Raw genomic sequence first — 12,982 nt, forward strand, 5'->3', positions numbered from 1 at the left:
ACTAAAAAGCCATCAAGATGTATATACTTAAAATTTGTGTACTTTATGTAAACTACCACTAAAAAATACTGCTTTTATACATATACTGTGAGGCTGCCTATTTAAAATAGTGTATTCTAATTTTAAAAGTAATATTTGGAATGTTGGGATAATCTAACGCAAACCGGGGTAGAAAACTAAATAAACCTATAACAAAAGATGAGATTGAAGAGGCAATTAAAAAACTCCCAGCAAAAAAAGTTCTGGCCCTGATGTCTTCACTGGAGAATTCTACCAAACTTTCAGAGAAGAGTTAACACCAGTGCTACTAAAGGTATTTCAAAGCATAGAAAAGGATGGAATATTCCCAGACTCCTTCTATGAAGCCAGCATAACCCTGATACCAAAACCAAGTAAAGATGCCACAAAAAAGAAAATTACAGACCTCAAATTCTCGTAAAAAGACAGAGACTAGAAGTACCCCGGAGGTCATGGTCCCCAGACCTTCTGTTGCCCCAAGACGGTAACCATTCCCAAAGCCAATTCTTCAGACAGGGATTGGACTGGACTATAAGGTAGAAAATGATACTGGCAAGGAGTGAGCTTCTCGGATCAAGTAGACACATGAGACTATGTGGGCAGCTCCTGTCTGAAGGGGAGATGAGGAGGCAGAGGGGGTCAGAAGCTGCTGAATGGACATGGAAATAGAGGGTGGAGAGAAGGCATGTGTTGTCTCATTAGGGGGAGAGCAACTAGGAGTATATAGCAAGGTGTATGTAAGTTTATGTGTGAGAGACTGACTTGATTTGTAAGCTTTGACTTAAAGCACAATAAAAATAAAATAAAAAAACCCACATGATCTTATCAGTTGATGCAGAAAATGCATTTGACAAAGCCCAGCACCCATTCATGATAAAACATTGGGATAATACAATGCACAAAATGAAAATCACCCATAAACCCACCTAAGGGTTGTTACTGTTAACATTTTGGTGTATACCTTTTTGGTTTTTTCTGTATTCATTTTTAACATAAATTATATTGCTCCCCCCCCCATGTTAAATGTTAGTATGTCATAATTGGGATTGCCTTTTTTAAGCTATGGTACAGTATTACAAACTCCAGTCTCAAACGGCAACTTACTAAACTTGAAAAGGCCTGCTTTGTTTCTCTAATGTAAAGTTAAACATGAGCCAACATTGTCAAGCTAATATGCGTGATGATGCTGTTCAAGTACTAAAATTACTTAGAGGTCAGGGCTAAGAGATACAAGCCTGTATTCAAAAGTTGGGGCAGAGCAGACTTCATGAACTATAAAGGGATGCCAGGAGGCGTCCAGACATTTCACAGCTTAGAAGAAACAGGCAAAATGAAGACCAAAAAGGAAACTTCCAAATCTTTATTTTGCATGGGGGAAAAAAAAAGTTACGTGACTGTAATTACATTTCGTTGCATAAATTTCATGAGAATACTGTTGAATCTTGATTTATCCATGGCAACATTTTTTTTACGGGTACTTTCCTTGTGTGTTTGTTCCAGACCCCTGTAAAAGAGCCCAACAGTGAAAATGTAGATATCAGCAGTGGAGGAGGCGTGACAGGCTGGAAGAGCAAATGTTGCTGAGCGTTGTATTCATCAGTTGGCCATCCACCACCCCGTTTTCTCTTGCTGCAAAATAAACCACTCTGTCCATTTTTAACCCTAAACAGATATTTTTGTTCCTCATCTTAACTACCCAATCCACCTATTTTATTTGTTCTTTCATCTGTGACTGCTTGCTGACTTTATAATTTCCTTCAAACAGCAACAAAAAAAATGTGTAGAAAAATCATGTCTGTGACTTCATTTTTAAATGTACTTGCTAAGCTCACCACTGCATTTCAGTTGTATTATAGTCTGGTTCTTCTTATCAACATTAAACCTATAGCAATCATTTCAACTCTATTCTGCAAATTGTATAAGAATAAAAGTTAGAATTAACAATTTTATTTTGTACAACAGTGGAATTTTCTGTCATGGATAATGTGCTTGAGTCCCTATAATCTATAGACATGTGATAGCGAAAGAAAGAAACAAACAAAAGCCAGGAAAACGCTCATTTCGCCTTGAATATGTAAATGGGGTTAATTTTGTCCTGTGCCTTATGTGGAAAGGAACTTCTTTGGTTTTTCTTTTTTTGTTTTGGTGGAAGCATGTGCAGGAGACATATCACCCAAACATAAACCAGTAAAATGTTTGTGGTTTGCTTGACTGTAATTTTCAGAGTAATTCATTGAGGACAATGGATAATGCAGAAATGATAGCTTTGGTTTGCTGGGTCTCATTTTAAGTGGCCTTGATATTTAAAACTATTCCTGCCCACCATTTCTTTTCCTTGGCCACTTTTTTGTTTCTCTCCCTCCTGCATGCTGCTTTTTTGCTTCTCCCTCTCTCCCCAACCCATGGTATGAATTATTTAAAAATGAAAGGGGGCAAACTGGTAGGTTTATCAGATTTAACACAAAAGCACTGATTTAACTTGCTAAGTAAACTGAAAGATGAGTTCTAACTGCCTGCTATCAACTGTCAGTTATGTAGTGGCTTCCCTTCAGTTGTTCTCTCCCCTAAAACTTGTCCCCAGATTCCTTCATTTGCTGTTCCTGCAGTTCTTCTTCCTCCCTCTTTGTTCCCCTGCTGTCTGTCCATTGAGTTTATGAAATGGAAGAGTTACCTGCATGCACTAGTGTTTGGAGGGTGTTGTGGTTTGTCTTTCTGTTAGGTGAGTAGCCTGGTCACTTTCCTAGGCTGAGTCTCTCCCATCTGAATCCGAGTAATCTCCATTTTGGCAACTCCTCTAGCAGTTTGGTAGCCCAGTAAAGGTTGTTCAAAGGAGGGGGGAAAAAAAAAAAAGATGGGGAAGGAGGAGTGAAATTTATTAACATATTTGCCAAATGTATTAAGATTTGGCCTCTGAAGAACAGTTTTTCAGTGTTGAGTTGTCTTTACCTTAAGATTTAGAAATCCTTTAGAATATTACTAATTTGAAGACCTATCTTGACATCCTTTTGGGAAGTTGTATTACCATGGATTTGGACAAAGGACAGCAAAAGGCTTTTCATGTAAAAATTAGCTTTCTCTAACCCTGTCCTTTTTTCCTTCCATTTTTCTAGTTTTGCTTCATGACTTATTAGGATAGGCTAAGCTAAGTTTGCTGCGTTGCTAGCATCCTAACATGACACCTTTCTTGAAATAATTGTGAATAGCATGATTCATTTCTAGCAGAGGCTGAGTTTCAGACAGCAGCTTCCATTGAAAAGTCTTTCCGTGGCGTGGAGAGCATTTTAATGCCCTCTTGGCTCACATAAACAACATAGGGACACATCTGCTGTGAAAATCCCTGAAGTTTTGAGATAGCGCCCTAAAAACAATTTTATATGCCTCACTGGTGGTGGTTTTTAGGGTTTTCCCTCACTTGACTTTCTCATTGTTTACTACTAGTAAAAGGAGCATTGCCAAATAATCTCGAATTTTCCACTAAAAATAATACTGAAATGATGTTAAGCTTCTCAACAAGTTTTTAGGTTAAACCTATTGTTGTTAAATGAACTTTTAATGTATTTGTTTCTTCCCTTTATCTGGAATGTGGTAGTAGCTTTTTTTATTTTTAACTCTTTAATCCTTGTTAAATTTTAGTGACTTAAGGTTTGAGAGCTAAACACTGGGATTTTTGAGTAACAGACTGACAGTTTTGTTTGCATAACTATAATTGGCATTGTACATAGAAAGAATATGGCTACCTTTTGTTAAGTCTGCACTTTCTAAATATCAAAAAAGGGAAATGGAGTATAAATCAATTTTTGTATAATTTGTTGGAAACCTGAGTTTTATTTGCTTAATATTAGGGCTTTGCCCTTTTTCTGTAAGTCTCTTGGGATCCTGTGTAGAAGCTGTTATCATTAAACACCAAACAGTTAAGTCCATTCTCTGGTACTAGCTACAAATTCGGTTTCATATTCTACTTAACAATTTAAATAAACTGAAATATTTCTAGATGGTCTACTTCTGTTCATATAAAAACAAAACTTGATTTCCAGCTCTGTGGTTTGGTTTTCATTTATTGAGTTGAAGTTGGGTTATTTCTGTAAATAACACAAAGCAGCAAACTAAATATGGGGAGTAGAGAGAAAGGAAATAACTTACTTAGCCTGTGGAAAACTGGGAAAGCATTTTCAAAAATTATTTTTGGTAAGAAACAATATTTAAAAAAAAAAAATTATCTCTGGAACAGTAAGGTAGAATCATCTTGGTGTCAAAATAAGAGACGCCCAGGCCCTAGTCAAACCCGAGTTGTGCTGAAGTCCAGCTTCAACTGAAGCCAGCTGGTGACCCAGGGCACCACAGCAGGTTCGCCAGAGGGAAGACAAAGCCTGGTTTTAGCAGTGGCTGTTGCTAAAGCGTTTCCTAGTTTTTTGTGTGAACCATAAGCCAAAACTTTGACGTTATAGTCTTGGGGAAAAAAAATTAATCTGGTATTAAGACCTTTTCAGACAATAAATATTTGTTGGTAAAATTAGCACTGCTGGGAGGATGATATGTAGAGATTTTCTTACCTGCTGGTTCATTCCCTGTCCCCGCTCTCCCAATATATTTCTGATAGTGTATGTACAGCAGGGCCTAGGAATCTGCCCTTGAAATTGGTATAGGAAAATCAGACATCGCCTCTGCCCTTAAATTTATGAGATCTAGTTTAGAAAGCAAAAGTAATACCAGGTAAGCATATACAAAAAACCCATTGCTGTCATTGATTTCAGCTCACAGTGACTCCATAGGATTTCCAAGGAGCAGCTGGAGGATTTGAATGGTTGACCTTTTGGTTGGCAGCTGTAGCTCTAAACCACTGCACCACTAGGGCTCCCTACCGATGCAGAGCTTTCAGAGCCCTGGTGGTGAAGTAGTTAAGAGCTCAGGCTGCTAACCAAAAGATCGGCAGTTCAGGTCCACCAGCCACTCCTTAGAAACCCCGTGGGGAAGTTCTGCTCTGTCCTATAGGGTCTCCATGAGTCTGAATCGACTCAGCGGCACGCGACAAGCATATACAAAAGCCAGATAGCTGAGTTCTAGATTTGAAGTGCTGTATTAACAGAAGAGCACGACCAGTTGGTGGGAATAGTTGGGTTGGCTTTTTGGGGAGGAGGAACATGAATTGGTTTGTAGGTGTGTAGATTGGTTGTCCAGGGCAGAGAGGAGGGCACTGTAAGAAGGGACTACAGAAGCAAGTTAGAACTGAGTTTGGCAGATGTGAGAAACCAGAAATCTGGACAATGTGATAGGCAATGGGGAGTCATGATAGGCTCTTGAGAGTGGTGAGAGCAGCGAGTTTGAGGAAGAGGAAAAACCTGGCTACAATGATAGCAGAGGGAAATGCGGGGTTAAAGTTAAGGGAGATACGTGAAGGGGAAAGACTTTCTTATGAGGCTGTTAGATGCTGCAGCGGTGTTCTAGGTTCTTTGTGTTATGTCCTCATCAACCTAGTGAAGTAGGCATTAATAACTCATTTTACAAAATACACTGTCTCAGTAATTTGCTTAAGCTAGTGGAGCTGGCTGTTGAAACCAGGCCTGACACCAGTGTTCATCCTGTTTTCACTTAACCATATGACTTTTTCAGGATTAGGTTCTAGAGTTTGGTTATAATAGCCATGATAAACATGTGCCACAGCAAACAAAAATAGAAGGGTGGGGTGCAGTCTTACCTAGTTAATGTAACCATTTAGCCTCACCTTGTTAGGTGCCATTTAGCCTCACCTTGTTAGGTGCCGTCGAGTTGGTTCTGACTCACAGCAACCCTGTGCACAAAAGAACAAAACAGTGAGAGGGTGGAGGGGGTTAGAAGCTGGCGAAATGGACACGAAAAGAGAGGAGGGAGAGAGCAGGCTGTCTCATTAGGGGGAGAGTAATTGGGAGTGTGTAGCAAGGTGTATATGGGTTTTTGTGTGAGAGACTGACTTGATTTGTAAACTTCCACTTAAAAGCACAATAAAAATTATTAAAAAAAAAAAACAACACTGCCCAGCCCTGCACCATGCTCACAATCCTTGCTATGCTTGAGCCCATTGCTGCAGTCACTGTGTCAGTCCATCTCATTGAGGGCGTTCCTCTTTTTCACTGATCCTCTAACTTATCAAGCTTGATGTCCTACAGGGACTGATCCCTCCTGGTAACGTGTCCAGAATATGTGAGAAAATGCCCTTGCTTCTAAGGAGCACTCTGGTTGTACTTCTCTTGGCAGTCCATGGTATATTCAATATTCTTTGCGAACACCACATTTCAAAAGGATCAATTTTTCCTCGGTCTTTCTTATTCATTGTCCACCTGTCGCATGCATGAGGCGATTGAAAACACCATAGCTTGGATCAGGCACACCTTAGTCCTCAAGGTGACGTATTTGCTTTCCAACACTTTAAAGAGGTCTTTTGCAGCAGATTAGCCCAATGCAACGCGTCTTTTGATTTACTGACTGCTGCTTCCGTGGGTGTTGATTGCAGATCCAAGTAAAATGAAATCCTTGACAATCTCAATCTTTTCTCCATTTATCATGATCTTGCTTATTGGTGCAGTCGTGAGGAGTTTTGATTTCTTTATATTGAGGCATAATCCATACTGAAGGCTGTGGTCTTTGATCTTCATCAGTAAGTGCTTCAAGTCCTCTTCACTTTCAGCAAGCAAGGTTGTGTCATCTGCTTATCGCAGGTTGTTAATAAATCTTCCTCCAATCCTGATGCCCCGTTCTTTTTCATGTAGTCCAGCTTCTCGGACTATTTGCTGAGCATACAGATTCATTAGGTATGGTAAAAGGATACAACCGTGATGCACACCTTTCCTGACTTGAAACCACAATGTATTCCCTTGTTCTGTCTGAACGACTGCCTCTTGATCCATGTACAGATTCCTCATGAGCACAATTAAGTGTTCTGAAATTCCCCTTCTCCACAATGTTATCCATAATTTGTTATGGTCCACACAGTTGAATGCCTTTCCATAGTCAATAAAACACGGGTAAACATCTTTCTGGTATTCTCTGCTTTCAGCCGGGATCCATCTGACATGAGCAATGATATCCCTGGTTCCACATCCTCTTCTAAATCTGGCTTGAATATCTGACAGTTCCCTTTTGATATATATACTGCTGCAGCCACTTTTGAATGATCTTAAGCAAAATTTTGTTCACATGTGATATTAATGATATTGTTTGATAATTTCCATATTTGATTGAATTAACCTTTCTTTGGAATAGGCATAAATATGGATCTCTTCCAGTTGGTGGGCCAAGTAGCTGTTTTCCAAATTTCTTGGCATAGATGAGTGAGCACTTCCAGTGCTACATCTGTTTGTTGAAACATCTCTATTGGTATTCTGTCAGTTCCTGAAGCCTTGTTTTTCACCAATGCCTTCAGTGCAGCTTGGACTTCTTCCTTCAGGATCATTGGTTCCTGATCATATGTTACCTCCTGAAATGGTAGAACGTCAACCAATTCTTTTTGGTATAGTGACTCTGTATATTCCTTCCATCATCTTTCGATGTTTCCTGCGTCATTTAGTACTTTCCCCATAGAATCCTTCAGCATGGCAGCTTGGGGCTTGAATTTTTTCTTCAGGTTTTTCAGCTTGAGAAATGCTGAGTGTGTTCTTCCCTTTTGGTTTTCTATCTCCAGGTCTCTGCACATGTCATCATAATACTTTGTCTTCTCGAGCAGCCCTTGGAAATATTCTGTTCAGCTCTTTTACTTCATCATTTCTTCTTTTTGCTTTAGGTACTCGATGTTCAAGAGCAAGTTTCAGAGTCTCTTCTGACATCCCTTTAGGTCTTTTCTTTCCTGTCTTTTTAATGACCTCTTGGTTTCTTCTCGTATGAGGTCCTTGATGTCATTCCACAACTTGTCTGGTCTTCGGTCATTAGTGTTCAACACATCAAATCTATTCTTGAGTTGGTCTCTAAATTCAGTTGGGATATACTCAAGGTCATACTTTGGCTCTTGTGGACTTGTTCTAATTTTCTTCAGTTTCATCTTGAACTTGAATATGAGTGATGGTCTGATCCACAGTCAGCCCCTGGCCTTGTTCTGGCTGATGATATTGAGCTTTTCCATCATCTCTTTTCACAGATGTAGTTGATTTGATTCCTATGTATTCCATCTGGTGAGGTCGTGTATAGTTGTCATTTATGTTGGTTAAAAAAGGTATTTGCAATGAAGAAGTCGTTGGTCTTGGAAAATTCGATCTCCAGCATCGTTTCTATCACCAAGGCCATATTTTCCAAGTACCAATCTTTCTTCTTTGTTTCCAACTTTAGCATTCCAATCACCAGTAATTATCAGTGCATCCTGATTGCATGTTCGATCAGTTTCAGACTGCAGAAGTTGGCAAAAATCTTCAATTTCTTCATCTTTGGCTTTAGTGATTGGTGCATAAATTTGAATAATAGTTGTATTAACTGGTCTTCCTTGTAGGCGTACAGATATTATCCTATCACTGACAGCATTGTACTTCAGGATAGATCTTGAAATGTTCTATTTGATGATGAATGCAACACCATTCCTCTCCCAGTTGTCATTCCTGGCATAGTAGACCATATGATTATCAGACTCAAAATGGCTAACAGAAGTCCGTTTCAGCTCTCTAATACCTAAGATATCGACATTTATGCGTTCCATTTCATTTTTGACAATTTCAAATTTTCCTAGATTAATACGTCGTACATTTCAGGTTCTGATTATTCGTGAACGTTTGCAGCTGTTTCTTCTTATTTTGAGTCATGCCACATCAGCAAATGAAGGTCCTGAAAGCTTGACTCCAGCCACATCATTAAGGTTGACTCTACTTTGAGAAGGCAGCTCTTCCCCAGTTGTATTTTGAGTGCCTTCCAATCTGAGGGGCTCATCTTCTGGAGCTATACCTGACAGTGTTCTGCTGCTATTCGTAAGGTTTTCACTAGCTAATGCTTTTCAGAAGTAGACCGACGGGTCCTTCTTCCTAGTCTGTCTGAGTCTGGAGCTCAGCTGAAACCTGTCCTCCATGGGTGACCCTGCTGGTATTTGAATACCGATGGCATAGCTTCCAGCATCACAGCAACACACAAGCCCCCACAGTACAACAAACTGACAGATGCGTGGGGGCAGCCTCACTTTGGGACCTTCTAAAAAGCCCTTGAAAAGTACCTAGCTCAGATTATTACTGTTTTTGCTTTAGATCTGTATTACTGCTCACCACCTTGTAATTTTATTATGCTTCCTCCTGGTCCAAACCATCTTTTGGCCAAGTAAAAAAAGTAACACAGTTGCATTTGACAATTCTATTAATTGGTTTTCAGAGACTATACTTCGAGGGGGCTCCTGTTACTTAAGAATGGTTACAACAGTAAGAGTGGTAAAAAAAGAAAAAAAAAACAGGAGGATACAGTTTATGTCAACTTCCTAGGTTGGATTTGAGATACTTTATAACAAATGACTAGTACAGTGTAACTTAAGGCCAAGAGCCACATAGGGGAGGTGAGGGAGGCAGTTAAGCTGAAGATTCAAACCACAAAGTGCTGCGCTGGAATCACAAATTGAGATCTGAGACGGTGTACTTCTGTTGTAATTGGTTCAAAAGAGCATACCAGTTGCGAAGGAAAGAAAATCTTTTCGAGCATGAAACTTAGAATTGTTTACCATTGTCATTGAATAACAGTGAAAATGTCTTCAACGCAGGTTTATAAAATGTATGAATTCGTATGGTTCAGTCATTTCACTGAATCAGTAAAAGGCAAAATTCAGTTGTAAATCAATGGTGGCATTTCTACAGGGAACTGAAGTAATGAAGTCTAGCTTTGTAGCTTTTTGGTGATCCAACTTGCTGTAGACATACACTTGATTTTCTTAAAGAAGGGATAGTTAACATTTCTCAGATTCTGAAATCATAATCTTAGTTGTGTCTTTTGACTAGAGCTTGAGAGTAGTCAATTCAAGATACAGCTCTCGTATGAAGGGCGGGTTTTAAATGGAAGCATCCATTTGCTTTAGACACCGAGCTTGGAGGTAGCAGAGTTGATACCGCTTTGAACATGAGAGGACTGACTCAAAAGTGAGGCCATTTCACCTGTGCATCTTCGGAAGTTCCCAGAGTATTCCACGAAAGCCTCTTAGGTTTCACATTGTAAGTCACAGAAATTACTTAGGCTTGGAGGGCTCTGAAGGCAGATGTTGCATTTCACCTGCGCGGGGAAGGTGCCAGCTGAGCAGCACTGCCTCCAGGTGAGCTTATTGGGATATGTTAGAGAGAGACAGATTGAAAGTAACCAGGTACAGAACTGTGGTTCTGTGTCTTTGCTGTGTCACTCACATTCCTGCAGTTGTGAGAACCCTCTTAACACAACCTGAGCACCGTTTTTCCTTCCCAACAGGCCATTTAAGTAAATATTAGAACTATTTAAGGAGTAAGTTCCTAGGATAGAGACACTTTTCTAGTTTGAACTCCGGATCATTCACGTAGGAGGTTACATTAATATTCTTTTACTTATTTTCTAAACACCCAGCCTTGAAACCTCAAACGTCGATGACTCCGCCACTTCATTCAATCACCTAGTACTGTTCGACTTTCTTGCATTGTTTTGAGTCTTCGCCTTTATATTCCCACTGCTCCAGTTTTGGTAGTTGTACCCCCATTCAGGATCGCTGCGTTAGTTTCCTAACTGATCACATGGGCCTAGTCCATCTTGCACAGATCAGGAGTTTAATCTTCCTAACACCACGCTTTCCTGCTCAAGAATCTGCATTGGCTTCCACTACCCACCACAAGGACCTGCCATGGTGCAATCAGAGTTTGTCACTGACCAAGCTCTCAAGGAAATAATGCAGTGACTCATGACCCAACAGTTGGGGAACTTAGCCAGGCCCCAGCCCACTGTTACCAGTCTTTGCTTTTACCAAAGTGCTACACAAATCCACTCAGCAGTTACAGGCCTCAAAACAAAATTTTTCCTTCTGCAGCTCCCTTAATTAACAACCATCTGTATCAGTTAATTTAAGAGGAAAAGGACACTATTAAAAGGTTATTAAGGTTAGATTCTGATAAGAAGGTGGTATCGGTGGCATAATGTTTCATTTTCCACAAATCCCTCTATAAAAACACAACTAGGATAGCAAAACCCATGAACAACATGTACGGCAAAATTAGGTTACAAAGTATCCCCACAAATCCTCAAATAACAAGCAGGTAGGTACAAACCTCTGACAGGAACAAGACCTGCCTAATATCGGCATCTGTACAAAAGGAAGCGAGGGGAAACACTGGGGCATCTGAGGGATCTAAGAACTCCAAACTAGCCAGCAGGTGCTTGAAGGCTCTGCAAGCCAATCTGAGAACAGAGGCTGAAGCTGCAAAGGGGTTTGCACAGTCCAGTACCAGGTGAGTACAGGAATCTGCAGTAAGCTGTAAGAAGGCTGCAGCAGTCTGGGCCCTATGAAACTCCATTTTCCCACTAAAAGAAACCAGGGCTTCTTGAAGAAATGGCCAAGTTGTGGCAGGAAATGTGTAAGATGACCATGAAATATCTTTTTCTCTAAATATGTTATTTTTGGTGAAAATGTATGTACACAGTAGATCATACACCCATTCAGCAATTTCTTCGTGTACTGTTCAATGACATTGCTTACATTCTTCATGCTGTGTCACCATTCCCACTATTTCTTCTCATTTATTTCACCATCCTTAGACTCACTGTCCCAGAAACTACTTATCTATGCTTTAGAATTACCACTGTCAGTTTGATCTGATACAGATAATTCTTTGAAAGAATGCAACATTTGAGGTGAACATACTAATTCAGTTAAACCATTGTTTAGTTTGAAGAGGACTACCAGGGATAGTTTTGGTTCAAGGTTCAAAAATTTTCTCAGGGCAACAGATCCAGGGGTTCCTCTAGCCTCAATGGGCCTAGTAAGTCTGGATTCCATAAGAAATTTCACAATCAGTTCCATATTTTCCCCCTTTTGATCAGGACTCATCTGTTGAGTCCTTGATCAAAAGTTTCAGTAACGGTAGCCGGGCACCATCCAGTTCTTCTGGTCTCATGGCAAGTGTGGCAGTAGTTCATAGAGGCAACTAGACCTTCAGTCCAGTTCCTTCTCCTATTCCTGGGTCTTCTAAGACCACAGGCACTACTCACCAAACTGGGGTGGGGGGGCAGGAGGGGGGAGAGAAGAGAGAAAGGGAGGGAAGGTAGAACAGAAACTCTAAAAACAGTGTTAGGTTAATTGGCTGGGCAGTCCCACAAAGCCATGACCCTAAGCCTTCAAACCAAGAGAACTAATATCATGAGGTATTTGCTTGTACTTAAATATTTTCAGCAACTGCATCGTCTCTTTTTTTTTTTTTTTTTTTGGCTTTGTTGCTGCTGTTGCTGTAAAATGACCCTGAAATATCTTATTATATCAGACAAGAAATAATTCTCCAAGTCATGTAAGAGTGTGTCAATAAGGGCTTGGGAGGCAAAATGGGAGCCGCCTGTGGCCAAAGGTAGTACAATTTGAATACATCAAATATGTTTGAACCTGTGAGCTCATACAGATGTCAAACACACACTCAGACACACACACACACACCCCTATCTCCACTATCGGAGGATGCCAGGGAAAGAGATCTTTCTGTCCGTCTCACTGAAGTGAATAAAAGAATCAAAAATTTATCTGGCCTTCTCTATACACCTATACCATTGGGTAACTAAATAGTAAATAAGATGAAGTTTCTCTATTGAGAAGTATTCCAACAAATAAAGAAGAACTTATAGAATTAGAAAGTTACTGTTTTACAACCTCTGATGAATCTAGGCAATGATCCTCAATGACTACATCACAAACAGAGACACCCAGACATTTACGTGCCTTCTAATAAAAGATACAAGACTTCTATGGTGAGGCCGTGCCCCTCCCCCCACCAAAACAAAAAAAAGGAGGCTTCAGTCAGATCTGACTAGTCTAGATCCGACTACC

General features: G+C 40.1%; 1 protein-coding gene across 2 annotated transcripts in view; it reads left to right on the plus strand.

Moving 5' to 3' along the window:
* Window positions 1-6,054, plus strand: part of RAB10 (RAB10, member RAS oncogene family) — a 113,030-nt gene extending 106,976 nt beyond the window's left edge. For both annotated transcript variants that reach the window (XM_064295140.1, XM_003411921.4), the window contains one exon: window positions 1,519-6,054. In XM_064295140.1, coding sequence (XP_064151210.1) covers window positions 1,519-1,602 — 84 coding nt within the window. In that variant the 3' untranslated portion in view covers window positions 1,603-6,054. The remainder of the gene's footprint in view (window positions 1-1,518) is intronic.
* Window positions 6,055-12,982: the final 6,928 nt, after the last annotated feature.

Source organism: Loxodonta africana, chromosome 12 (genome assembly GCF_030014295.1).
Source record: "Loxodonta africana isolate mLoxAfr1 chromosome 12, mLoxAfr1.hap2, whole genome shotgun sequence".
Lineage (NCBI taxonomy): Eukaryota > Metazoa > Chordata > Mammalia > Proboscidea > Elephantidae > Loxodonta > Loxodonta africana.